This window comes from Larus michahellis, chromosome 6 (assembly GCF_964199755.1).
Source record: "Larus michahellis chromosome 6, bLarMic1.1, whole genome shotgun sequence".
NCBI classification, from domain to species: Eukaryota; Metazoa; Chordata; class Aves; order Charadriiformes; family Laridae; genus Larus; species Larus michahellis.
In genome coordinates, this window is record NC_133901.1 from 15277253 (window position 1) to 15305137 (window position 27885).

General features: G+C 46.0%; 3 protein-coding genes and 1 long non-coding RNA gene across 9 annotated transcripts; 2 read left to right on the forward strand and 2 right to left on the reverse strand.

Annotated features, from left to right (window-relative positions):
- Window positions 1-429: 429 nt before the first annotated feature.
- On the reverse strand, window positions 430-5868 carry FBXO45 (F-box protein 45). Its single transcript, XM_074589990.1, has 3 exons — window positions 5404-5868; window positions 4701-5057; window positions 430-2697 (listed from the first exon to the last, which is right to left on the reverse strand). The coding sequence occupies exons 1-3, from the start codon at window positions 5665-5667 to the stop codon at window positions 2512-2514; spliced, it is 807 nt and encodes a 268-aa protein (XP_074446091.1). The 5' UTR covers window positions 5668-5868; the 3' UTR covers window positions 430-2511.
- On the forward strand, window positions 5866-11529 carry WDR53 (WD repeat domain 53). Of its 4 annotated transcripts, none has more exons than XM_074589988.1 (4): window positions 5866-5905; window positions 6521-6625; window positions 7058-7549; window positions 10239-10826. In XM_074589988.1, the coding sequence occupies exons 3-4, from the start codon at window positions 7073-7075 to the stop codon at window positions 10824-10826; spliced, it is 1065 nt and encodes a 354-aa protein (XP_074446089.1). In that variant the 5' UTR covers window positions 5866-5905; window positions 6521-6625; window positions 7058-7072. The 4 variants fall into 4 exon arrangements, with proteins under 4 accessions (XP_074446089.1, XP_074446090.1, XP_074446087.1 ...); XM_074589987.1 differs by lacking the exon at window positions 5866-5905 and adding an exon at window positions 5931-6145; XM_074589989.1 differs by lacking the exon at window positions 6521-6625 and having other exon boundaries at window positions 5871-5905.
- LOC141744325 (uncharacterized) lies at window positions 10235-13266 on the reverse strand. Its single transcript, XR_012587412.1, has 3 exons — window positions 13153-13266; window positions 12812-13059; window positions 10235-12688 (listed from the first exon to the last, which is right to left on the reverse strand). It is a non-coding gene; the product is annotated as an uncharacterized LOC141744325 (long non-coding RNA).
- RNF168 (ring finger protein 168) lies at window positions 12560-27848 on the forward strand. Of its 3 annotated transcripts, XM_074589984.1 has the most exons (8): window positions 12560-12708; window positions 17280-17411; window positions 19474-19817; window positions 20660-20736; window positions 22399-22575; window positions 24040-24164; window positions 24454-24541; window positions 25215-27848. In XM_074589984.1, the coding sequence occupies exons 3-8, from the start codon at window positions 19517-19519 to the stop codon at window positions 26280-26282; spliced, it is 1836 nt and encodes a 611-aa protein (XP_074446085.1). In that variant the 5' UTR covers window positions 12560-12708; window positions 17280-17411; window positions 19474-19516; the 3' UTR covers window positions 26283-27848. The 3 variants fall into 3 exon arrangements, with proteins under 3 accessions (XP_074446085.1, XP_074446084.1, XP_074446086.1); XM_074589983.1 differs by lacking the exons at window positions 12560-12708; window positions 17280-17411 and adding an exon at window positions 18152-18433; XM_074589985.1 differs by lacking the exons at window positions 12560-12708; window positions 17280-17411 and adding an exon at window positions 18794-18869.
- The last annotated feature ends 37 nt before the right edge of the window (window positions 27849-27885 follow it).

Below are 27885 nucleotides of genomic sequence, written 5' to 3' on the forward strand. Positions count from 1 at the left end.
CAGTTCCAACCCAGAGACCTCCGGCGTCGGGAAGCCTTTCCCACTCCATCTTCTTCGCGCACCGAACCGCTACGCCACTCTGCCTGTCACTGCACCGCGGATGTCATTACAACAACCCACGCCAATATCTCCTTCTGAATTATAGCAGAGTTTATTTTAATATTTTGTACAGCCAGCATTGGTCTCCAGGAATAAGTTATAATCTTACATAAGTGAGCCCCCCCCCCTCAAACCCACCCTTAAGGAATGTTCAACTTTCAGCATTTCTAATTTAGAGGGAAATTATTGAGAGGGTAAGACGCAGTCTGAAGAACAGAAATCAATCTTAATTTGTGAACAAAACTCCTCAGAAGTTCTCAGGGTTTACTTGCATCTAATTGGATTCATGAACAAGCGCAGAGGCCACGTCTTTCAGGACCGCACTCAGAATACATTCACCTCAGGGACAAGTTTATTTTCTGAGATTGGACAGGGTTTTGTTTCCTTTTCCCCACTTCATGCCCCACAGTTCTGCTACGCAGATACATACTTTACAGTCCAGTACAATCGATGCTTGTAACAGATTTTTCCAAAAGGTACTCGTATGCCCATCCCACTTCGTTTATTCGGTTGTTCTCAGCACCACTTAAAACATCTTCATTTCTCACTGTGTATTTTGTTTCTTTAATGCAGCCAAGAGGAACAGACCTCGATATTGCCTTTAAGCAATAAACAACACACAAAACAAATAAATACTTTTAAATCCTTTTAAATGGTAATAGTGTACATACACTGTTCCAGTGCAGAACTTGGTTATCTACTAGGTAAAAAGCACTCCACGGATAGCTCTTCAACGGCAGACTAGGAGCCCCGCTCACCTGCTCGCACTCGCATTACTCGAGTAACAGGGGGGAAAAATGAGCAACAGCCTAAGAGGAATTCCTCTCTCTTCCATGCTCAGAGAATTGCCAGTGTCCGATATTAAGCAATTCACATTCTCAAGCGCAAATAAAGCAAAAAGAGGTTGTACAAACATTTCCTTCTCCCTCTCTGAAAAGCATGCCCAACTCTGAAATAGTTCAGACAGCTCTGGGAAACACCAACCGACAAAAAAACAGAGTCAAGAGCCACCGGCCTTACAGATTATAATGCCCCAGTAGAAGGAGCCCTTCTGGGGCCCCCTACAGACCTTTCCCCCTCAGAGGAAAGCGGTTTCACCAGAAAGTGCCTCCTTGCTACACCTCTCGGCTTTGGCCGGCGTATGCCAGCACACCAACACACCACGGGGGCGGCTGTACGTGTCTTTTAGAAAACTGGTGCAAGTGAAAAGCCCGACCATCGGACCTGATCCAGAATCCCCATCAAAGGGTTGGTGACAGTCTTATTTGTCCTGACTGAAAATGGGCAGGTGAATACTCGGGTACTGGGGGGGTTTATTTAATTAAGGAAAGGTTCAGCCAAGCCTTAAAGCCTTATAAAGCCATTTAAGCTGAAAACAAGGTCTGGATTCAGAAACTGAATGCTCCTTCCTCATTATTTTGAAACATTTTGCAACAGTGATCAGAAAGTTTAAGAATGCTTTAAAAGTTAGTATTTTTGATGTCAAAAGGAAGGCAAGCTCACCACTGTGTTGCACCTTCCTTTCCTAAAAGGGTCCGCAAATTTTGGCAAAAGGAAACGTGCGGGGAAAACGTTTTGTGTTTCCTACAGAGATCAAAACTGTTGCTAAAGCTATGGAAACTTTCACAGAAAATGAGCCAATGTAGCACCGTACTCCACAAGAGCATCCCAAAATGCTTTACAATACAACAGAAGAAGAACACTTACATGAATGTTATATATCTGTCCAAGGCATATTTTCTGATGCCACGTCGTGGGTTTTTTTCCCTTTAAGAAATTATGTCCCAGTTAGAGTAAAGCAAACCCTTTCTTTTAACTGTTCTTGTCAATGTGTTCTGTATATACAACCCTTAAAATACACTTAAAAATAGCTGCACACATTTTGTATCGTTATACTAGAGAAGGGCAGTCCAGACAGACCATGCTTCTCAGTATGTTAAAAATTGTAAATAAAACCCAACCAGACTCGCTCTCCTCTGGCGCCCGCTTTGGCCCAAAGGAGGGAAGGGAAGGAACAAGCAGTTTTAAAATGGGAGTCTTTCACAAAACACGCTACTTACAAATCTCAGGTTAATTTCCTCAAGCAGTTTTCTATCAAATCCTTTCTTAAATATTTGAGGTCACACACCGCCATCTCAGCAATGAAATCTGTTGCAACATGCATGTGTCAGCTTCCCACTCAACCAACTGCAACCCTGAGGATTTTTCTGGCCTGGTAGAAAGAGGAAATGTAACACAATTCCTGAAGTATGGCTGGTCCTCCGTTTCAAAACTCCGTGTGATTCCCTTGATGGTTCTTGGACACACACCCACACTTTTTGTTTTTCCTCTAATACACGTTTCCCTCTAACCAACATGCAGATTTCTCCTTCCAATCATCCACATCTCGATGTCCCAATGAAACCATCCACGTCATCCGTCCAGAGGTTTTCCCAGGTAGACCAAAGTCACTTCTGTGTTACCATACACAGCAGACACTGCTGGATACAGGCAAACTTTTGGCAGTCCTCTGAAGGCAACTCCCAAGAACTCATAGCCCCTCTCAAATGCTAATGTTTTGTCTTCCATGTCCAGGATAACTCGAATCCTTTCACCTATCTGGAAACAGAGACAGGAGGGGGGAATTGGAAAAAAAAAATACAGAGAAAGAGTCAGCATATTCAAACAGAGACAGAAAAATAAAAAAACATAGCCCATGTAGAATGCAGCCGATAATTTTAATGCAAGGCTTTCCTGTTTCTCATGACTGCATTAATTTTACAACAGGAATTTGTCAATTTTGCTCAAATGCACAAGGATCCTGAGTACTTCTGCTACCCGTTTCCAGAGGGCAGCACGTACTTAACACGATAATAAACACAACCCTTCTCATGTGAACCCCACGAGAGCAGCAAGAGTGAGCATACTACCTGCCATATGCTTCAGAATAATGCAGAGCTTTGGAAACTTGGTAATGGCCTCCAAGTTACCTGAAATCCATATTTAGCTGTTGCCATTGCTGAGCAGTAATTGCTCCATGAAGAGCAATTGTAAAGCCAACAAACTTATTTTAAAATGGTAAGTGCCACATACAAAATATAGCAGAATACACTACTGACTACGCAGGTGCTGTCACTGACAGAGGTATTCCCTCACCAAGGCAGATGGAAATTCCAGTGCAAAGCTTAGGCAAAATAAGCATGAAAAACCTTTTATATATACATATATACACACACACAAATGAAACCAACAGCAAAGACAGCAAGAGACTTGGATCTGGGCGTGCATGGTGCTCCCTGCATTTATCTAGTACACACTATTTTAGACACAAATAGAAGTCCCAGACACAAGCAGCAAGCACAGCAGGACACCACACAAACTCCAGATTCTTCAACAGACAGCCCCAATGCTGGGGATTTCTTCTAACCAACTCATTTTTCTTCTCACCAGCACTAACAAACACACGTGATTCCTTGAAGTATATTTTCTCTGAGCAGATCATTGTACACGCCTTACTAAACACAAAATACTCCAAAGGGTCACCGCTTTGAGCTCTCGCCCACTTTTACAGAGAAAGCGGTGACTGCATTCACCCGTGAGCCCCGACGTGAGCTGGAGACTCTCGACTTCAAAACCCTTCCTCACCCTGTTGCTGCAGAAAGGCCTAGGCAAGGACAGCAGAAAGCAACCACAAAGGGTCGGGTCTGAAAAGTGCTGACCCAATTTGCATGCTAGGGAACATGCAAATGGAAAGAGATCTAAATCTCTTTAATTACACTAATTTTAGGTATTATTTCCCCAAATGGCAGGTACAGCCTTCAGACAGAATTAAGTGCTCGGCGGTCAACTTTTTCTTGAAATTTAGGAACATCAGATACAAGTTACTACACAGACCTTCACCCACAACTGAAACATAAACCAATGCTCGTACAAAGCCACGGCATTATGAGATGGAAATTATAATGCATACAGCTTAAGTTGTAACAGGAGGAAATCCAGCAGTCAAAATGTAGTTGTGCAAGCAGCCAGAAGAACAAAGATAAACTCTCCTACAGGGACAAAAAGGTGGAACGGCACTTGCTATTTAATAACCTGAAATTATCTGAACATCACATCCCAGCATCCCAGCCAAGGGATGTCACCTATGGGAACGCTGCCAGCGAGCAAACAAGCAGCACTCAGCACTGCTGCAGGTTTTTGCAGGAAGACTCTTGCCTAAGCACTAACCTCAGCTCACACTGCCCTACAACAAGAGGGTAAAATACCACAGACATTCGCCTCGCTGTGAGGCAAGTCGTTACTTCAGAAGGCTACATCAGTCTTTTCAGCTTTTCTTTCAAAAAGGAACATGGTGTCTGAACAGACACCCACGGAACATGCTTTGCACTCAACATTTGAAATAAAAGTGGAGAAACAACTGAGAGTCAGGTGTGCTGAACACCACACAGGAAAAGGCTCACAAGGCAGAAGGATCTGCCTTCTGCAGGGAATGCAGAGAGACCCTTAGGCGGACATTTAGGACCAATTCAGCAGACAGCCAGGACACGCAAGGGAGGAAGCTCTTGATGGCCAGCCACCGTCAGACATGGTGGAGCTTCCAACCTGTGCCAAGCCCCACTCACCTGGTATTTGGGCGCGTTATTGCACTGGGGGAAACTGCCGTTCACCTCCCCGTTATGCAGCAAGTTATTGTCCACCAGGTTCCAGCCCCAACTCTGGTCGTCGCTCCCCAGCAGGGCCACGTACCCCTGGCACTGCATGGCCGCCCGCTTCGTGGCGATGCCGATGACAGCGACGGTGCCCAGCGGGCCCTCCCACCAGACCTCCCAGGCATGGCGGCCCTCGCTGAAACCGATCTTGGTCCGCGCCCCGTCCGTGCTCTGGGCGATGGGGTTGCGGTGCAGCGTGAAGCCGTTCTTCTTGATGTAGACGTTCCGTGAGCAGTCGTTGGTGCTGAAGGCGTGGTGGAAGGCACGGACCTAGGGGAGGAGGAGAAAGGGGTGAAGATAAAAATCCTGCCACGTTTCTTAAGGTCCCCCCTCGATTTCTGATGGCGGGTGGGCCAAGCAGCTGGGGGGGGTGTCCCTGAGGGGCTGGGGGGCTACTGAGGGGGATTGTCCTCGAGGGGCTGAGGGGGTATATTGTCTCCAAGGGGTGCTGAGTATCTGGGGGGGGGGGGAATTGTCCTCGAGAGGTTGGGGGGCTGCTGAGCATCGGTGGGGACTGTCGCCGAGGGGCTGGAGGGACGAGGGGGGGGATTGTCCCCGAGGGGCTGCGGCGGGTGGTGGGGGGTGTCCCCGAGGGGCTGGGGGGTGCCGGGCTTACCTTGCCCTTGTAGGTGGGCACGTTGCAGAGGATGTCGGTGCGCAGGGCCTCCTCGGCCAGGCAGCGGGCCGCCAAGCTGCGCCACACCTCGCTGTTCTCGTCGCCGTGCAGGACGCGGTGCCACAGCTTACAGACCAGCGCGCAGCTCCTCAGCTCCCGCAGCTCCAGGTAGGAGAACACCAGCTCCAGCACCCGCCCCGGCAACCGCCAGCCCGGCCCTCCCGCCGCCGCCGCCGCCGCCCCCCCGCCGGGGCCCGCCGCCATCGCCTCCCTCCCGCTCCCCGAGAGCCCCGCGGGCGGCGGGCCGGGCCGCGGGGGCCGCGCTGACCCTCCCCTGGCCGGCGACAGCGGCGGCGGGCCCCGGGCCCAGCGCCCTCCCACCCAAGGCCCCTCACGGCCCCTCACGGCCCCTCACGGCGAGGGGGCGCCCGCGCCCGGCGCCGCCATCACCGCCCGCCCCGCCCGGCGGCGCATGCGCGGAGCGGCAGCCGGCGGCGGCGAGGTGAGGCGGCGCGGAGGGGCCCGGCGGGGCGGGGCGGCGGCGCCTTCACACCCACCCACCCCCCTACGGTGACCGGGAAGGGCCCGTCGCACCCCCCTGGGCCGCGGGTGGACGGGGCGAGGGGCTCCCGAGCTGGCGTCCCCGGAGTCGGGCCTACCGGGACAGAGGGGCGGCCGGGAAAAGTGGTCTCCGTCGCCGGAGCGGGGGAGGCCGGCCGCGAACCGGCGAGCCGAGTTGCGGGTAAGGTCCCCGGCGGCGTCTATGGTTGTATTTAATCGACGAGACTGAAGTTTCCCTGGTGGATGGGATGGGGTCTAGCTGCTCTTTAGACCGGGCTCGGCCAAAGTCACACGCGAAACATAACGTCGTTAAAAAAAAAAAAAAATTAACAAAACCCCTTTTATGGCCCAATAATGCCATAAAACTATAGAGTTAAGGTAGTGCCCCAGTCGCCGAAGCCGTAGCTCCCACAGACTCTGCGTTGCTGTCTGCGCCCCTACCCTGGTATTAGCTCTCCTTCCCCCGCAGCATCCTGGTCTCTCCAGAACTTGTGTTTTTGTATTGCTCTTTCCCCCCACCCCACTTCATTTTCTGCTGGTTTGGTCCCCTGAACAGACCCCTCGCGCCAAGGAGAGGGCTGGGAGCACAGTAAGCTGGATGGGCGCGCTTTGAGGCCTGATTAAACCCGTTGAGAACCTCGTAACTACCTCCCTTGAAGAGGTAACGCCTTTTGAAAAAGATGACATTGTTTATCGTTTTATGCAAACACGCTTTAGTCTTTACCAGTCAGGAGAAAATTACGAGTTTGGTGTCTTCCCCTTGCCCCTCTCCAGCTCATCCCCTTGGGAGCTATGCCCCCGTTTAGTCAGGCACGCCGTGTCCTTGCGCGCTGAGGAAGCAGCTCTCGCCTCGGCGGCCCCGTTGGCACTGTGCGGGTCCAGGTGCCAGCACCGCTGCCGTTCCGCACTCTCCTGGCTGGTGTTGATGCTGTTTGAGCCAAGGCTTCATTGGGGCACTGATCTGTGGAGGTGCCTGTTGAGTTTCAAGCAGTTTGCGTTACAGTCACCGCGACGATCTTATTGCTTAGATAAGCTTTCCACTGTAATGAGACCGGCACCAGCTCAGTTCAGGGTTTGTTTCTTTTTGTTGCAGAGGTGTCCCTGAAACATGGCGGACAAATGGACTGGAGGACATTCGTCCTCTATACTGTGCTTGAACGCAAACACAGAAGGGCTGGTGGCTTCAGGCGCGGAGCGAGGCGAGCTCACGCTGTGGGATGGGGGAAGCACTCCAGCAGGACAGCTCCAGCTCCCCAAGGCGGACGACGTGACCTCCGTGGTGTTCTCTGCCCGCCATCCCACCAGGCTGTACACCTCCCACGGAGAAACTATCAGTTTGCTGGATGTCCGATCCCTCAAGGAGCCCATTGAACGCTTCCACGTGAATGAGGAGGAGATCAACTGCCTCTCAGTGAACGAGACCGAGAGTTTCTTGGCTGCGGCAGATGACTCGGGGGCAATAAAGATCATGGACTTGGAAAACAAGAAAGTCAGCCGGTCCTTGAGACACTCAAACATCTGCTCCTCTGTTGTCTTTCGACCTCAGAGGCCTCAAAGCCTTGTTTCCTGTGGACTGGACATGCAGGTGATTTGCATAGAAGTAGATGGTTATCGGAGAAGCAAAACGATAACTACCCACCTGTGTAGCCAGGCACCAACAGACTTTCACTAAGACTCAGGGTGTACAGCCTGCAGTTGCCGGAAAACTACTTAACTTAAAGTAGTTTTGGTGGAGAAGCTGCGCCATTTTCTACTCGGCAGTTCCTCTCCCTATTTTTATCTTTATTAATAGTTACATTATAGAAGTACGTGGGGTGGGGGGAAATGTGAAAGTGGTGCAAAGCACGCTCTGGCCACATTAGCTCTCTGTTGGACCCAAAACCAGAAGTTGTCCTAAGTTATGGCTGCAGAGGAAATGCAGAACAAGTCATTTTTATAAATTTATCCTTTGTTCTGACTAACCTCTTGGAAGCATTAAGTGTTCTTTGCCCTTTATGCTTTTCCATGCCACTTGTGGAAGCGCTCTGAGAAAAACCATGCTAGGAGTTAACGCGGTTTTAGGTTACGTTGCCAAAGCAGGCCACCCAGAACGGCTCTTTTTCAGTAATTTCTTTCCAGTGGTTGAGATCTGACCACATTCCTAGTTTAGCACAAGATTAAAACTATCACTTCTACAAAGGTTTCCGTGGTTCTAGTGGTATTAGGGTGAAGTTGCTTTGACAGCGATGAGCAGTGTCACTGTGTGTTCTCCAAACCAAAGAGCATCTAACACTCATTAGAACAAATACATGCTGATATTTAGCATAAGCAGTATTTTTCCGTATTAAAGCCATGGATCATAGAATCATAGGATCATATAACTTCAGTAAGTATAAATATCCAAATAGGGGCAGATTGACGGAAGCCTGCCAGGTTTAGACTTTGCCAAATTTTCAGAAATTTTCTGAATTCTTTTTTTATTCATTTATTCATAGGTTGACTAAAAGATGGATGTAGGATTTTAAATGGAAGTACCGTGAGAAACTTCTTTGCAGATATACCAAAGTGGTAGTCAGAGAGTAGTAAATGCTCGGCATCTTAGACAGGTGACTTAGTTTCAGGTCCTTAAAATGCAGGTTCACAAGCCTATGTCTGGAAACTTTTTTTTATCGGAATTGTAACCATTGATATATACCACTTCTGTGCGAGTGAAATGGTGGGGGTTTTTGTGACTTTCTAGTTTTAGTATGGTTTACTGTAGCTTGGGAAGTTGGCTTTTAGGTGAAAGCCAGGATCCCAGATTAGTAGGAATTTGTTAGTGTGGTTTTGTGCAATGAAAAGAACGTTTTTCTGCATCGAGGCTGGCTTTAAGATACATCATTTCACAAAGAGAAGCTGAGCTGCAATAGTCTGAAATGCTGAGCTGCAGCATGTCTTTGGACAAGTTACGAGCCCTACAAGCATCAAGCTCGTACGTCAAACCCTCACTGAAGCTGTAGCTGATGAGAACTGAAATTTAGGTTGCTGGAGTTTTTTCAGAAGTTCCATGGAAGCAGGGAAAATGCCACGAGGACTGAAAATACTTAGTTTGCAGAAAACTTGTTAGGACTTGCTGAATTCATAAAGCTGATGCAGTGCTGTCTGTGATGAAAACGGGAGTATTTGCCTTAAGCATTAGGACCCAGCCTCTCTGATTTACTCTGCTCTGCACAGTCATCGTGGAAAGTTTTCCCTTTCATCGGTAGCAAAGTAGTTTTAATGTAGCAGCAACAGCAGTGGCTAAAACAGAAAAGTGACGAGAAACAACATATTTTTGATATTTTAGTGTGATTTGGATTACAGGAACGCAGAGCCAGTGTGACAGCTCTTTTGTGGCCCAAATTTAGAGACGCCTGTACTTTCTGCTGGAGATTATTAGTGGAGGAATATTTTTATTAATAACAAATTGAAGCTTTGATTAAAAAAAGCCAACTGCACACCAGTACTGCATTAGATTGACTTGTGCTTTCCTATCTCTTGGCCTTGAAAATGACAATCAATGAAAAAGTATTGAGAGAATTATTTTTAACTGGTGCAGTATAAATCTATGGTACTTGAATTGCTGTATGAGACGCAGGATTCATTTGAAGGCACAGTTATTGCTTCATGAGGGGCCTGGAGGTGGGGTGGCATTTTAAAAGCAAACCTAAAAGCTCAACCTCCCCCCAGTCTCATCAGGAAAAGTACGCCCTGCCTTGATAGGGAAATAGCACAAACCAGATCTACTCATTGGATAAAAAAACCAAAACAACAAAAAAAACCCCATATATGTCTGAAGGCCTGAACTACTGTTTGCCTTTTGCTGTTCCATTTTTCAAACATGTTCATGGAAGAGATTATTTTAGGACAAGTACGTAGCAGAGACAGAACTAAAATTCAGAATGATAACAATCTCCATTTACTGCTAGCGTTTCCGTGTCCCTCCTTTTAAATAATTGATGTGCAGTATATTATGATTACTGCTGCTGAGATGAATGCAAAAGCACTTAGAACAGCTTTTTCATCCATTTTGTGGTCTAAAGGTCTGAGTCATTGACTCTGCTGAGTAGGGCAGCACGAGGCTTTGGAAAGCGCGCCATAAAGATCTGCCGTATTTATCAGGTGAACTTCAACCACCCCTCACAACACATCTTGCGTCTCTGGCGCTCATGCGTAGCCTTTGCTAGAGCAAGAAGTGTGGTTGTGTATTTTTACTATTAGTTTGGATTTCACGTAAAATGGACTAATTCATTGATTCATGCTTTTTTTTTTTCAAGGTTATGCTGTGGAACCTGCAGAAAGCTCGCCCCTTGTGGACCACAAATCTGCAGGAGTGTGACACGGAGGAAGACAGTCCACAGTCAGCTGGCCAGTTCTTTAACCCGCCGCTAGCACATTCCCTGTCTGTCGCATCGTGCGGCAACATCTTTGGCTGCGGAGCTCAAGACGGCAAAGTCAGAATATTCAGGGTCACCGGTGTCAAGTTCGAACGTGAGCTGGAGTTTCAAGGTCACAGCTTGGGAGTATCGCAGGTCCTCTTTATGCCAGAAGCGTACTGGTTGTTGACTGGAGGAAATGACGGGAAAGTCTTGCTCTGGGATGTCAGCAGTGAGGTTGGAAAGCAGCAGAAAAGTCCAGCAAAATCTCTGCAGAGAAAGAAGGCCCAAGCACCCGCTTCCACCAAAAAAGATGGAAAGCTCAACAAAGTGGCTTCAAATGAACAAGCTAGAGTTTTACCAAAGCTAACCATTGAGCACGGAGAGAAGGTGAACTGGATCTCGTGCGCAGAGATCAAAGGCTCCAAGAGAGTATTAGTTGCTGATCAGAGCAGTTCTGTATCTGTGTATCCGTTGCCAGAACCTTAGAAGCTGAGACGTCTAAAGAAATTTGTGGGGGTAAACCACTCCTTGGAGAGTTTGAAATGAGCCCAGTTACATCCGCTGACAGTGAGCTGAACAGTGAAACCTGCCGCGTCCTTCGGAAGGGGATTTGCTGTGCACTCACACAATACTCACCATGTAACTGGCCTCGCGCTGTTTTTCAGCAGCTGTTGGTATTCACTGCAGCTGTTTCTTGCAGGGTCGGCAGTTTGCTTCTTGAATTTAAGTGAAACGGGTTTCAATATATTTAGGGGTAATACTACTTCATGACTGAGCTGACCTAAAGTTAGAGGAAGAAATTCACGCACCCACAATGCTAAATGAGGATGCCGAGCAGTGACAGAGATGTCACTGGCTGAGCTCCTTGCATTTTGAACTATTGCAGTGCTTTACCGTACTCTCCCCACTAAACTGAGTCACAGTCAGCTTAAATTGGCCATAGTGGAAATATATTTTTAATTGGTTTGTCAGGAGCTGCATATAAGACTAGAGAAGCATCAACTAATGAGTAATCAAATTAGTTTGTCATCGCCAAGTGGATTTTTTCGCACTGCAGTAAAAGAAGGAGCAGGGGACAATGTTAACATCTGTTTGATGGGTCAGCTGTCTTATGCATTTAGTTGTTTATCCCAGGGGAAAAAAAAAAAGCTATTAACACTTGTCTTAATAAATGCTTTCTCTCTCATGGCTTCCTTGTGCTTCTACTCAGTCTAATATTGCCAAACACACAAAGTTGTCTCGAGAAGGGTATTGTAAGCCCCATCACAGGGGGAACACAAAGGGCCAAAGGCACGGCTCCTCCTTACTCAAATACTTCCACTGCTGTCTTCCCAAAGCTTTAGAAACACAACGAGCAGAATTCGGCTTGCTGGAAACATCTCTTAATTTGCAAATTGAAGATGGGGAGAATGTGGGAATGCTGCAGCTCTTGACATGTTCAGTTCGTGCTGGATTTCCCATGGATTGGGCAAATAAATAAAAAAAAAAAAAAGTGTTTTTTTTCTCAGGTTGTCCTTAACCTTTCACAAAACTGAATGCCTGGAGCTGGCTGAAGACCTGCTTCGCCGGTGTGGGGTTTGTGCTGCCTTGTTTCACTAGCTGTGCTGTTACCAGACACACATTATCTATCTATCTATCTATCTATCTATCTATCTATCTATCTATCTATCTATCTATCTATCTATCTGCCTTCTTTTTTTTTTTTCTTTTTGATGGAAAAAATTCGAGCTCCTTTTTTTGCATACCCAGTTCCTGAAAATCATTAGCCAGTTGTGCTGGCTCTCCATCCTTTACAGAAGAGATTCCAGCCATCTTGGTTTAGCTATCCTTCATCCTCAAAGCAGCTCCCTGCAACCAAATAGGGCTCGTTGTCATCCAAATCTGATCATCCCTTTTAAACAGGGAAAAAAAATAAAAGGGCAGAAAAGCAATCTGCTTGTACAGCCTTTAACAGCAGGAGACTTTGGCCCAAGACATGAAGTGGTGGGCATGACAGCAAAATGAAGCCAAAACACAGCAAAAAAAAGCAGAATAGCGTGGGTAGGCCCTTTTGTGCCACCTCTAAATTGATTTTGTCTATGAAAACGGGATCGGTGGGTCTGAGGAAGTGGTCCGGATGCGTAGTTCAGTACGGGAGATGTTCATGAGCATGTGTCCGTGCATCTATGACCTATATTTGGATATACAGTCTATAAAAAGCCTCGCTACAAACAGCCTCCAGCAGGAGTCGGATCCCCCGTCCCTGGTGTTGCTGCCTGCTCCAGGAGGGAGGATCAAGCCCACTGTGGTGTTTATTTCTTCTCTGGGTGTTCTGGAAGATGGCTAAAGCCGGCATCTCTCTGCACGTCCTGAAGGAGAGGCTGAACAGGTGACTGAAGCGTTGTGCTCGCGCTGCGCCAAGGGACAGGGAAGGGCGAGGGCGTAGGGGACTGGGGCAGGGGACAGGAGACGAGACTGTCAGCGCAACAAACCTGTGCTTCCTTGGAGATTCTCGTGGATAATAGGATGTAAATACACATTGTGTGTATACGGGAAGGGTTCGTGAGCAATCTTCTCTTTCTCCTTGACTCGCTGGGGAGGGCAGGGGGGCAGAGCCACCATTCTGGCCAGCCTGCAAACCTCGGGGTTTGCTGCAGGATTTGTGCAATTCAGCAAAGGGCTGTTGCTGCGTCAAGTGTTGCTGGGAGATTATGGGTAATGGGGAATTCGGCTTCGTGCTCTGTAAATGGGAGGTTTGGAACGAACTTCTGAATTTGGGAAAATGCCTCAGAGTCCAAAGGGTTCAAAGACAGGAAGTCAGTGGTTATCTTACCTGAGAACGGACATTTCTTCTCAGTTTAAAGAAAGAAAATCACTGTCGCTGGGGAATTGGGACATACGTGACGCTGATTCACCTTCCGTTTTCAACGCCTGTCCTTGGAAGAGGAACGCTTGACAGACAGGTTCATTGGCTTCATGTAAAACAATCTGGCCCAAGCTGCCCCGGCTGGCACCAGTCCACGTGTTCAGCTGCAGTGCGACAGCAGTAGATGGTGTCTCTACCCAGCTGGGCAGACAACAACCGCGGGATCAGATGTAAGCCATGAGCACGGCTCTTCAGGAAGAAGGGATGAAAAAAGGGTCTGAAATTCTCCACAGTTAGAGACAGGCGAGACAGTGTTCCCTCCCAGCGGATCTTCATGTATGAATTTTCATACATTACTTTTAAAGATCCCGTGCAAATGATATGGCAAGAAATTTTCAAGTCAACTTCGGTGTCATCTGTATAACTCTGGTTTACCTGTAGTAAAAATGATGACTGTCTATCGAGAGTATCCCAACTGATGAAGTGCAGTGCTTCTATTTATGAAATTAATGATTCCAGACTAACACCAGGCTGACAGACTTGGTAAGAGCCTGCTCCTCTGGTCAAGATACAAACATTGCTCACCAGCAGCCTTTATCACTCCTGATTCACACAGCAGCAACCGCAAAAAAAGATACTGGAGACCTGGCCAGGGAGAGAAACAGAAACACGGAAACCACTCCTGAAAGAAAAAGTGAAAATGAAGCGTGTGGGAAATTGATAGAAGAAGTGTGTGTCTTACGAGTCCCGTGCAGTGAGCGTACAGGGAGCGCTGTGGAGAAGTGTGGGGCTCTGCATCAGCCTGGAAAATAAAACCAATGTGACAGCTCTAAAGTCATGAAAAATATAATTTTCTGTAAATGCCTGAGCAGCGGAAATAAGGTTACGCATACAACCACGCTTTCAGAAAAGGGGCAGTGCTAGATCTCTTACTGCAAACCATACAAGTACGTTCTGTATGCTAACAAGAAGAGAAGACTTTAAAAGCTTTCTGGTCAAGAATGGGGATGTGGTTTGTGCATACACCAGACAGATGTTAGAGGTCACCAACTCAACAGGGACTTCACTTCCATTACAGGAGACAGTGCTTAGAGGTTGTGACTGAAATGGAAGCGGGAGGTTTAATCCGTTCTTCCTTGTTTCATTCAGAATTCTGCTCAAGAGACAGCAGCACAGATTCTATCACAAGTTACTAAAAGCTGTAGAAGATCAGTTATGGAGATCAGTCGTACCATTGTGTAACCGAACAGGCCTTTTTAGAACCAAAATTCGCAAATGCTGAAACGTTTCCTACAGTTGCTTAAAAATACACAAGAGTAATTTACAGACGAGAAATATACCCCATATCAAAAAAGTGCTGGAAAGACAAAATTGGTCAAATACTAAAGCACTGGCTGCTGAAAAACAACTACAGCACTGACAGTGGTGTTAATGATGAGATCTTTGATAACTTTACTGTTATTTGTAGAGGAGAAAGCTCGCAAAAATGGGCCATTAGGAAGCTTATTTACCCTGATAAAAAGCTGCAATCAGGGAGCAATTCACAGGCAAATCTCTCCCGGCAAACCTTGCAGAATATACTCATTTTCTGAGGATTCCCCCCTCTCTCTCAAAGAGCGCTTGCACCATATCATTCCTAAAACTTTTCCAGTTGGGGTTTCTGCGCTACCACATTGCGTCACCTTGATGGTTGCTGTTCTCTGCTTGCGCAGCTAGAGCTGTGGAGTGGATCTGAAACGTATTTACAGCAAATACGGACCCACCTCAGCTCAGCTCGCACGCTTGCTGTATTGACAGACTCAATCCTGTTATGACATTCCCGCTCGCCCAATTCCTCTGAACTATCTGCATTTCTACATCACACAAGCTCAATTTTTCCAACTAAACTTCTGTTTTACTCCTAAAATTCTCATGGTAAGCATGCGCACATAAATATACTTAAAAGGGCAACTCGCCCCCCCCTCCAACAGTCCAGGGATGATGTGCAACATGAGGGACGACCACCCAGGAACAATTATGCCCAGTTTCAAAGTCCCAGCAGGAGACAGGAGGCTCTGAGAAATCAAAATCTTGCTTTGAAGCAAGAGAAGTGCTACCAAAGTTAAGCTCAGGATGTCCGCAGCTTTCACGCGATGGCAGAGGAAGTCTCCTAGCCTCAGGAAACACCAGAAAATCGTCAGACGAGGATCTGCACAAGCTGCCAGGCAGACAATGAATTAAGGTCAGGGAGACTTAGAAAAATACGCCACTGATGATGCCTTTTTATTTTCACCTCGTTCAGGTCCGCTGCAGGCAGTACCCAAAGCAGAAGAGGAAGGCAGGTAGAGGGAGCAGCTACTGTTAGCGAAGCAATGGTGTGCTTGGTCCTTCTCTAAAAACAGTACGCTTTAAAATACCACGGAGTATGCGTGAAAGAAGGGAAAACTATTGGTAAATTATTTAATCTGCTGTTTATACAATCTAAAGTTAACCTCTGGTTGTTTGGAGGGGTTTTTCTCTCCAGTGGTTTTGTTTTTTTTTTTAATTTTCTTTTTAATGTCATCACCTGAAAGCTACTGTGGATTTTGTCCTTATAAAAAGGTTCAGCCAAAGATAAACGAGACAAGACCACAACAAAGAAGGTAAAGACCTTAATACAGTGTTTAACCCAAGGAGGTCACAATTCAGAATCCAATTCCCTACGCATTAAAACAATACAATAATGATAGTAACAGCAGCAGTGGAGCAAACTGGGGATGAAGAAAGAGAGGCTAAAGAAAAAAATGTAGGGTCTTGCCCGTAATAAAATCTAGCGATGGCACAGTTTTCATTTAACTGATACAGCCTGAAGTTCTGCCAGTAAAATGCAAGGAAAAATCACAAAAGTCTACAAGGAGTAGCTGATGTTCTGCTAGTAAATCGCTTGTCAATTACATAGTCCCAAGGTATTTGTTTGGTGTTTAGGAATGAACTTTGAATGATTCATATTTTGATACTTTGGGGTTCCTCAGGATTTTCAAGAACAGTTCGCTGAGGCAAACTTAAAGAAAACTATCTTTAGGAAGATCACCCCCGAAGGACAGAGGCCCAGCATACCCTACTCGTGGAATAAAGGGCGGCAAATAGGTACAAAGCATAAATACTTGCATTCCCTCATCCATCATCCCTAAACACAGCAAGTTCTTTTAAACCAGGCAGTCTTCTTAAGCAAAGTGAGTGGAGTAGCTCAAACTCAAGAACTCGTCTTTAGGATCATAATTTAAGAGAGTACAAAGATGCACCATTTTTTTGCCTTTTTTTTTTTTAATAAGGAAGAACGCAACAGATGCTAAGTAATGAAAAAGCAGCTAATAAATACCAGCTACGAAGCAGTTTTCTTATTGCTGTTTCACTAAGGTCTTCTTATCACATGGTTGTTCTGTGGAAGGACAGTCCTATAAAAGGGAAAACCAGAGCAGGATGAGCTGATGGGAGAAAAGAAACACCGTGGGTGTCTTGTTTCTTATTTGCATAGTTTTTAATCTGAGGAAGAATGAGAAGTTCTGCTCAATGCCAAATGAAAATCATAGAATGGTCTGGGTTGGAAGGGACCTTAAAGATCATCCAGGTCCACCCCCCTGCCCTGGGCAGGGACACCTCCCACCAGCCCAGGCTGCTCCCAGCCCCGTCTGACCTGGCCTTGAACCCCTCCAGGGATGGGGCAGCCACAGCTTCTCTGGGCAATCCGGGCCAGGGGCTCACCACCCTCACAGTGAAAATGGTTCAAAAAAATCACGATAGTACAAGTAAAAGCACAAAAAATCACCTCAAAATACATCAAAGAAAAAAAAAATGCACCACTCACGTGGCAAATGCTTGAGACCTGCACACTTATCAAATTACGAATCTTGCATCTGTATTTACAAGTTATATGACCTCTGCACCAGGGAAGGGCCAAAAGCCCTGGCCCGTGTCCAAACAACTTAATTTCTAGTGGTGTATGTTCCCACACAGCTTGGGAGGAGCCTCAGAACGGGGTCTGGAGCTGGTCACAGCACAAAGTAAGTGTCACCCACCATCACGGCACTGGTCACTGCCCAAGTCCTTATGAAATGTCCTTGTTTTCCATCCGTCAGAGTGGAAGCCAAGCTGCAAGCTGTGGAGGCTCGGTTCACAGCCCTGGACTCCAGCCTGGAGACACTGGCGCAGAAGTTCAAGCTGCAGGAGGAAATCCTGGAGGAGGAGACGGGCCAGGAGGTACCGTGGAGGTGAGCACGGGGAGGGACAGGTCGGTCCCCGTCCTCACATGCAGGTGACACTGGTGTGACCGCGGGTGGAATCCACCAGGTGTACAGCCCCTGCCGACCCATTCACTGCAGAAATGGGCGATGCAGGGAAAAAGTACGGTTCCTTTGGTAGTCGTCTCTTTGAAAGACAAAGCCAACCGCGCAGCCCAGGACATATATATGCGGTTTAAAACCAGCCGTGCCGCTTCCAGGATCCCATGGACATCAAGCCTGTTTGGGTAACTCCGTCCCACAGTAAGCGAAGGAAAAATAAACCCCAACTCGCTAACACTATGATTACTTTCCCTGATTAAATGAGGCCAGAAGATGCACATTTTTAGCACTCAGGCTAGGACATATTGATAGCCTTTCCCTCTTCTGACTGAGAGTTTCGGCAGCAGCCCTTCTTTCCGCATAGGGGGAGAAAAGGGCTCTAGCCAGGCCTGTTGCCAGGCCGCCTTTCGGCAGGTCCCGTCGGTAAATATTTATGGCTGAAATACCGTTGAGACGGCAGAGGCGGAGGCCGTGACGGCGGGGGCTGGGTGAAGCGAATGGGCGGGCGTGCGGGCCAGCCAACCGGCCTTCCCGCGGCTTCGGCCTGCCTTCCCCTGGCCTGCCCGCCTGAGGGCCCCCGCTCTCTGTCTCCCGGCAGGCTCGGCTCGGAGGAGGAGGAGCAACGAGCGGTCGGGCGGCGGGAGCGGCGCGACGGCGAGAGACGGGGCGGAGCGGGCGGGCAGCGTCAGGGCGGCCGCCATTGCGGGAGGCTGCGGCCCTGCCTGCCGCCGGGCCCGGGGGCCGCCGCGCCCCCGCCGCCGAGCTGCAGCTCGCTGGGTGCCGGCCCCGTGCTCTGAGCGCTCGGGGACCGGGGGTGTGCGGGGCTGGGGCGGGAGGGGGGCCCGGCCTCTCCCCGCGGCGGCGGAGCGGCCTCCCAGAGCCGTGAGCGGCTGCCCGGGCCCCGCGTCCCCGGGCTCGGTCCGGCTGCGAGGGAAATCGGGCCGGAACAGGTATGCACGGGTTTAGCCGGTATTTTTAGCAAACCGCCTGCAAAACGGGGTGTTTCCGTGTTAACTAGCAGCCTTTAAAAAAAATAAATAAATTAAGGGTTTGTTTTATCTAACAAAGGGAGAGCAGAAACAATAAAACCCAACTTCGAGTATATTTGTCTCCATGTCGAGTTCCTGCGTGGCTTGAAATGGCAGCCTTTCTCTCAGGACGGCCTGTCGTTGTGAACCGGGCTGTTGGGAAGCGTCTAAGAGCTTTCTTAAGTTCCCGTAGCTTAAAAACCCAGGATTTTTATCCTTTTTGCTGTATGTACCTTTTATTTTTATTTTCTGTTCCACAGTATTTTTTGGCCAAGTGGAGGAGGGTGGGTGAGAGAATGTCTAGATGAGCCCACCATTTTAAGCTGGACAAGAAGATGCTGAAGTGTTGACTGCGTTGGTTAGTTCTTTGCTTACGTTAACAAAAAATGTTTTAACTTTTTGGTCCCAGCTTAAGCGAATGACTGAACGAGGAGGAGCCTCCCCTCCTCTGATGCACAGGGATGTTGTGTTTCACCTTCAGAGCAGGCTGGAACCAAGTCTGTACCAGAAGCGTCTTCTGAAGGACGCGCGTGTACTGAAAAATTGACGGAATGGAAGGTTAAGGCTGAGTTGACTTAAACTGAACTGACTGGAGGGAAGGTTAAGGGACCTGTGATAATGTATCCACCAAACGTGAGCGTAGCTTATTGCTAGCAGAGAGAATGACAGAAGACCTCGCCTTTCCCCCTCCTCCTTACCACCTCCTTGCTATCCCCAAAGCACCTGCTACAGCTCACTGGAAACTGCGGCAGGAAAACCTGCTACAGTTTCTCAATGACTTCTGGAAAGACCCGGGTCTTCCTCTGAAAGCTGAGAATCTCAGATTGTGAGGGGAAGTAACCACTTAAGCAGATTTCTTAAACCCGCTAGTGTTTTCATAAAGTAGCTGTAAAACTGAGCATTTTCTGTTTTCTTTTGGATTCATCACGGGAAGTAAAGGCCATGTTTCTTTTTGCTTTCAGGTACTGATGTTGTACTAGTGTTGCTTCTCTACTTCGAGTCAGCATGTCGAAGAAATCGGAGGCTCCGCTCTCCTTGTCTGACTGCCTCTGCCAAATTTGCATGGAGATCTTTGTGGAGCCCGTGACTCTGCCGTGCAACCATACCCTCTGTAATTCTTGTTTCCAGCTGACCGTTGAAAAGGCCAGTCTTTGTTGCCCTTTTTGTCGGCGTCGAGTCTCTTCCTGGGCACGATATAATGCCCGCAGAAATACTCTTATCAACTGGGAACTCTGGGAAAAGATTCAGAAGAAGTACCCGAAGGAATGTGAGCGTAGGATTAACGGACAGGATTTGGAAGAGGAAAGTAAGTAAAATGTCACTTGTCCTGGGATGTCGCTGTTTTACCAAAGTAATTACCATTGGTGGACTTTGGATGTTGTGAAATAAGAAACTGCATGGACAGGCTGCGTTACCGCTAGAGAATGCGGTGTCAGAGCTCGCCTCTGAAAGGGGCTTGGAAGGCAGGGAAATGGCCTTTTTCGTTCGTGGTACAGAGAGTAGGTTATATTGTCTGATCATTTAGGTGGGTTTGGCACAATCAGTGTATGGCTGCCTGTCCTTACTGGTACAACCTCAGCTGTGAAATCTGTAAGTGCCGTATTTGGGTGTTTGTGTTTATCACTGTCAAGTAAGTGAAGGGGTTAAACTGCTGTTGATTAACTGCCGTTAATCAGTTTGGTTAGAAATTCCAGGGCTTCAGTCTATGCAGGAGTCTCCGAGCCTAAAATTGTGGTGTCAGAGAAGAGGAAGTGAAATGTGATTAACTCTTTGAAGGGTTTTGGGTTTTATTATGCTGTCAGCTCCATTGGGGGAGGCTAATTGGTAGGTTGGCTCTATGACATGTTGTTCCACTTGCAGTATTATGAAGTCTTTTTAGTTGCAAAAAGCAAAAGATGTAAAGTTATGGCCAGCATATTTATTTTGCTTTACATGCAGCGCTTGGAAAACATTGACTGTTCTTGCCACTCACACAGTCCTTTTTTATTTTGTTCCTTTGTAATGCAAAGTGGGTTTTTTTCTGTAGCACTTGAGTCAAATCATTTCTGTGACGTGGTATGGAGGTGACTTTTTGTTAAAATCTTTCGTTGTTGACTGTCCTTGTCTCGCTTTGTTCCTCACTTCTGTTGTTTCCTTCCCCTCATTTAGTCTGTGTCCCTCATCCACAACACCAGCTGAGCAAGCCTGGGGAACTGAGGCAGGAATATGAAGCAGAGATTAGCAAGGTAAGTCTAAAAGTATAGTTAAATGCATAAATGCTTTATATCTAGTTATTTAATTGTTCCCACAAACAGCTGTAATGTTATTTAATTAAAAAGAAAGATACTGAAAAGGGCATTATTGCTGCAAGAACAAACTGGTCGTTCCTGAGGCGGGAATTAAATTTTTGTCCTTTATGGAAGAGGAGAGACTTCCTTGAGTTTGACGTGAGGTGATGTTTCTCAAGCTTTCTTGTGCGAGTTGACCTATAGCTGCTACCCCACCCTCTCAGTCGGTTCAGTAACGTGTGCTGTCTTGTTGTCCTTCAACTGGGTGTGCTTGGCAGGCTAGGAAACGCACAGAGACACAGCAGAAGGCCCAGGTGGGTCCCCGCTACCCAATACCTCCCATTTCCCAAAACTCTGCAGAAGAGTTCTTTTAGGGGTAAAGAGTCACCCTTTCGCTCTCTACGTCCCTGCCCACAGACTAAAATGCCTTTTTTAGGTCCTCAGATGCATGGAAAATATTTCAGACTAGGAAATAGAAAAATTTGGAATTGTTTTGGCTTTGGGCTTGTACTTGCCTTTTTGGTTTCCCTCCCTAAGTACCATACCACAATTAGGTGGACTTGGGTAATGAACATACAGCGTTGTTCACTCCCTGTGTTATCTGGGTTCATTTGAAAATCAGAAAAGATTTTCAAGAAATCTTAGCGTTTGTCTAAGGATCTAAAGGGTCCTCCTTCCTCTAATTCAGACACAGTACTAGTAAGCATTGTAGTTGGAAGCGGTATCAGAGTGCTCCTTTCCCTGACAGCCCCATTGCTGGTTGTTACAAGAGCAGGGGGCGTACGTGAAGTGGAGGACTGTGGGATTCTCTTTTATGGTAGCTATGGGATAAGACTGATTGGCAGCAATAGTATCAATGGTTGATGGAGACGGTGCCGGTGAAATGTGTAATGGTGTCTGGTGCCAATCATAAGACATCAATACATGAAACTCAGACTTAACATAGGTTGTGCAGTATTACAGCTTGACGCTCTTCTCTAAAGGAAATTTCCAAATCCCATTACCTAGTTAAGAAAGCTTTATTCATTCTTGAAGTACTTGTGGAGTTACTGATAACTGATTTACCACGAGCGGATGTCTGCCATAAAGAAGGCAGATTTCAAATTCTTGGTTTGCAGCTCGGGGTTTTGCCTGTTTCAGGAGAGCTGAAGGACTGAGAAGAGAGGTGTGCTGTCCTTTAGGCATCTTGTGCTAATACTGGGATTACGATGACATAAGCAGGTTGAGCAAATGCTGTCATCTAGCTGGCATCCAGCCTTATAAAGGATTTTAATTTGAGTTTCTCTGTAGATCTGTGTATTTGGAGGTCTTAGATTTTGTTACTAATGTTTTCAAAAGGCGAGTAAAGGAATCGAAGCTTGCATGCTAGCAAGGCCAACGGTGTAGTCTTACAGAAACCAAAAGTTATGTCACTGTTATCACATTGAAGACTCTACGCATAGTATCAGTTTGATTGTTATGTCTTTGGAGAGCTGTGTAATTAAATACTGGCTTTGAAATGTGCAGAGTGTTTTTGTGAATAGCAGATCGTTCGCCTTTAAGGACCGTCAGTTGAGAGGTTCTGGCATAAAGCGTGCTCCTACAGTCTTAACCAGATGCATTTAAAAAATTCTTTTTTAGGTGGAGGCAGAAAGGCGAGCACACGAACAAGAGGAGAACAAGGCAAGCGAGGAATACATTCAACGGCTTCTAGCAGAAGAGGAAGAGGAACACAGATTGGCAGAAGAGAGACGGAGGGAGATGGAGAAACAGCTGAAGCAGGATGAAGAGTTGGCCTGGCAGCTGAGTAACAGTCTGGTGAGTTAGGATCAAGGAGGGCAGTAGAAAATGTCGATATAGGGCAAACAACTTAGACTTTTCAGAGCAAAAGTTAAAATTTGTAATCATGTAAATTTATTTTCATTTTGATTGGAAGCTATTGTTAACCCCAATACTTTTTGATCCTTGACTGACTATTAATTTTTGAAGAACCAGTGGGAGGGTGAATGTTATGGTTTTGGCCGGAGTGGCCAATCAGAACAACAGATGGCCCTCAGAGAGGAGAGGAAGAGATAAGGAGATTTACGAGTTTAGGAAAAGAACTAAACTACTTTAATGAAAATAATAATAAATAAGAAAATAGTAAACAATAATAGAATAATAAAAATTAAAGAGGAAAAAAAAGTATACAGTATATACAAAACCATATCCAGCTCCCAGGATGACAATCGCGTCACCAGCAGACACAGGGAAAGTCCCAGACTGGAGTCAGCGTTGGACAGGAGCTGAATTCTGGAACTAAAGTCAGGAATGCTCGGATCGGGATCAAAGGCAGACGAACAGACAGGGTCCTCTTCAGACATGGGCCATTGAAGAAAAAGCAAGCCAGAGCAGCCTCGCCTCTTTGATCCCTCAGCTTTTATACTGAGCGTGGTGCAGATGGGATGGAATACCCTGTTGGTCAGTTTTGGGTCACCTGTCCCATCCGCTCCTCCCTGCAGGTGGGACCCCGCTATGCATCTCCGCTTCCGACCCTCTAACGGGTCAAGCAGCGAAGTTAGCTGACTTTGGTCATTATAGCAATAAGTCTAAGCAAGAGCCTCTGTGCATACCATTCCTTGGTATGATCGGGTCTTATCACTCTGAGAGTGGACAGTTTCTGAACAATATGCTGTTAATTTCAGATTTTAGTCAGTTGGAAGAGGCCCAGCTAAAAGGTAAAATTGCAAATCAGAAAATTGGTTCTGTTTTACCTCGAACCAGGACAGTGAAATACCCCAAATATGTCTTCTTGTATATTACGAACTTGAAACATACTGGATGTTTTCATTGTGAAACATTTTAAAACATTGGTTTTCTTCTGAATACTTCCTTTACCCATGATTTTAAAAATACTTCATTGTGAGAAATTGATGTCTGTAACCTGTACTGAAAAAAGGGAATGTAGATGAAAGTTTAACTTAAGTTTTGGGGGTTTTTTTGTTTGTTTATTTTGTTATTTTGTTTTGGGGTTTTGGTTGGTTGGGTTTTGCTACCTGGTAGTAGACCTAAAGATGAAACTCTGCTTATTTGAGCAAAACCTCTTGTCCCCTAATGCCAGATACAGGAAACCGTTCAGAAGATGTAACATTTCTCATTCCATAACTATCCATTACTTAAGGTTCTAGAATTCTTTGGGCAAAAGTAACTAATTCTGCAGCAGAGGTAAAGTAGTTCTCCGGGTTTTCTTCAATTTGTGTTGTGTCTTGTTTTACATGATGCTACTTTTACTTGTCATCCAAGAATGACGATTCCAAAGGACGTGTGCTCAGCAGTCCTTCACCAGCAGGCAGTCCCTCATCCGAAACATCCCCAGTTAATTTGTGCAAGATGAAGAGCAAATCAAGCAACTCTGGAGACATTCAGAAGTAAGTAATTCGAGTTTTTCTTTTGTAATTATTGGTCTGTTTCTTGGTATAGTGTCCCTCCGCTCCATTTGCTTCTTTGGAATCCTGTAGCCCAACTTCCCTGGATAGTCTGGGGCAAATGTAAACTGTTGAGTGTGACAACTCCTCACAGGATAACATGGAGGAGAAGGGAACCACTTGCCCTTCTCTTCAGAATGAACCTGAAGATCTTGGTTAGCGCAAAGGACTGACAAGTCAAGAAACAAAGTTGAAAAAGTTATACTTTTTTTTTCCCCCCCCCCCCTTTAAGGTATCTGTCTCCAAAGGTTCATCGTTCATTGGGGTCAGCATCATTCTCTAGAACAACAGAAGGAGGAACGAGCGATTCTGGCTCTGCGGTAACTAGAATCATGTTGTTATAAGTCTCAGTGGTGGTTAATTATGGGTTATTTTCCCCTTGTCTATAGGATTGCCAATCATATCTTCCCCTTGCACATCAGCGCTGGGCAGTTTGTCTTGCCCTTCTTGAACTGCCTTCATGATTCCCCAAAGTGTCACGGGAAGAAACCATGCTTTACAGTCCACAGGCACACGCCTATGGCTTATTTCGATAGTTACCTTGTATGGCCTTACAAGTACCATACCTAAATGTCTTCAGCGAATGCTGCGTTGCAACCAATGGTGCATAAAACTAAAATGAGGGTTCTGGAGCTCACTGGAGGAGGTTGCACTCTGGTTTTCATCATTCCATTGATCTGTCTGTCTGATCTTTCCTGTTAGGCTTCAAAAGAAAACGAGCAGGCTAATACCCTGATTCGAGTCATTGATAAGAGGAGAATGCTGCAGTTGTGTTTTCGGTCCTTTAGCTGTGCTTTTGTAGGTTGTTTTAAATATTTTCATTATTATTAAACAATTGTGTATTTTTTTTCTTTTAAAAAAGAGAAGAATCCAAGTTTTTATCCCTGGTTAGTTATGAGCAGTGCAGCTATGAGAAGTGGGGTTTGCATTTTGTTCATACCCATTGGCTTTTGATAAATTTACTTTTATTAGCGATCTCTCCCTCTTCTTCAGGAGACCAATAGCAATGAATGCAGCAGTTCCGTGTGGCAAGATGAGCAAGTGGAAATGCCAACACTGTCTCCACAGCTGACCAGTGTGATTAAAGATTCCAGTGCTAAGGATTCATTTTTAGAATCATGCATGAACTATTTCAGTGCCTCAGCTTCAGGGGACACCAGTGCTGTCAAGCAGGAAAAAACACCAGGACCAAATTGTCTAGGAGACGAAGTTCCAGATGAGCTTAATGGAATCGCAGAAGAGGAAGGGTCTAGAACAGTTCTTTGCAGATCCAAAGGAGAAGATGATGGAATCGAGTCAGACAGTGGCAGTTCAACACATGTAGAAAACATAAACCACGAAATCTCTGCTGAAACTTGCACCCGTATTCAGTCAGCAACAAATTCTGTGGTGTCTGACAGCAAAAGTGTAAAATCTGGTGTCATGAAGGTGACTGGACACTCAGATGAAGAGAAACCAGAGAGACTGCAGAACACTAAGGAGACTCCAAAAAGAAGGTTGCTGGAGCCACCAGCTGAAGCAGCGGTTGACTTGTGTGTGCTTGATAAGAGGAGAAGAACATTCACAGAAAGCTTAGAGGACCAAGGGGAGCAGGTAAATGATTTTAACTTGCAAATGCAGAAAGCCTTTGAGCAGGAGTTCTATGAAAGGCGTATGCAAGAGGAGCAGGACAGGCTTCTGGCTCTGCAGCTACAAAAACAGATCAACAAGGAGGAAAGGACACTCAATCGACAAAAGGGCTCTCCAGATGAGTACCTTCTTCGCACCAAACCACCTCAGTTTGTGAAAGACTCTCCTGCGAGAAAGGGAAGTCCTAAAATGGCAAAAGACTCAAAGGCTCAAAAAAACCAGGCTGAAACAAATCACCGTAAAACTCGGAAAGGTTCTTGCAATGAAAACTGGCAGTCCCCTACCAGAGTCCGAATGAAGTCGCCCAGCATCAAGGGAGGAAAAGTTTTGAATTGTGTGGTTAATACCAGTGACGCAAATGATATTTGTTCACTACCCAAGAATAAGCAAAAGACGATCCTTCAGATGTTTAAAAGCTCTGTTGTGGAGTAGATCAACAGAACCACCAGACGCATGGTGGAATGAGAATTAATACCATGGTAACACTTCCTCCTGTGTTAGTTAAAGCTTCCTGTAAAGAGTTTTAAAGATGTTGGTTTTGAGGGGGATGACTTTGGGTCACAAAGTTGTGTATTCTAAGAAGTTTTAATAACATACACCCCAAGACTTCAGAAGAATTTAGCTGGTCTTCTCTTGACTACATCTTGTTTTCTGGCACTTGCATTTATACGATTTTAAATGTGAATACTGTTAGTGCTTAAAAACAAAAATAACTGGTGGTCTTCTCTTAATATGAGAACTTGGAGCTTTTCTTACAGCAAGGATGCACATTCCACGGAGGAAACGAGCAAAAAGATGAGTCTGTGTTTCCAGTTGTCTGCCAACTGCAAGGTTGAGGCTTCACTCAGTGCAGCCACTGTTTTTTAAATTGAAGCATGTCATTGGAATTTAGGCTGTTTGTTGCATTGCATTGTTCGCACCGCAGTTAACAAGAGTATAACCAGCCAGCCAGTCTTGCAGACACGCTCTTTCCCTCTCATATACTAACCCCTTCCTTTGAAAAGGTGGGAAAAACCAGGTCATTCTCCCACTGACAAAGCCAAGGATCTTCCATAGATGCCAATAGTATAAGTAGTTGTGGGCTTGTGTTTACCTCTGTTCATAGAGGTCACTTCTGCGGATCTGACTCTTGTTAAGAAGAAGATACTTTTGTTTTCTTATTGCTAGTGTTCCGCAACTTCATTATTGTGCGATAATATTACCTATATTTAGTGCTATTTAATTTTCATACTCAGACTGGTTTGAGTATGGTTAAGAACACATAATAAGAAAAAAATAGTTAGTCCAGAAGACAGTTATGATAGAGAAAGTTAAAACGAAAGGGGGTAAGCAACTGAAAACTGGAGTTGTCAGTGATGATGTAACTATAATTAAAGATTCACAAAACTTCCATGCCTGGCTCCTCCCCCATTTTTAGAGGCACTACCAAATGCTGTCTTCCAGTTGAGTTTAAAACTAACTGCATTCAAAAGAATTACAGTTTAGACACAGGAGGAAGCTGAGGCCTGTAGGAAGTTGAGGCTGGTGAAGAGTTGACCAGCAGCTACTCAGCAAAGGAAGTATCCCTGCGAGATTGTTTTATCTGCTGCTGTTTCGAAACCATCTTTTAGCCTTTCTTTGCTTGTAAGGAGATTTTTTTTTCCACTGTCCGTGCTTGAAAGAGAGCAAAGCACCAATCTATGTTGCTGAAGTGTGTGTGCTAATCACCAAAGTTTGCAAATGTTCTAAATGTGTACTTTCTTTGAACCTCGTTGATGATCTGTAGACTTTAACTTGGGTCTGGGACATTTGTTAACAAAATACTTCAAAGCAGCATCTTCTGCTGTTTTAAGTTGGGGAAAAAAAACAAAAACCAAACTGACATTTTATTGAAAGCGTGAACAGCACACCAAGGCAAAAATATTAATTGGGTTTTTTCTTTGCCTGCATCTCTCTATTAATGGTGGGTTTCTCAGAAATAAATGATCTATTTTAAGACGCTTTTTGAGAAGATTACAACAGGTGACTTCTCCTTTTTCTGCCTTAACCATTGTGC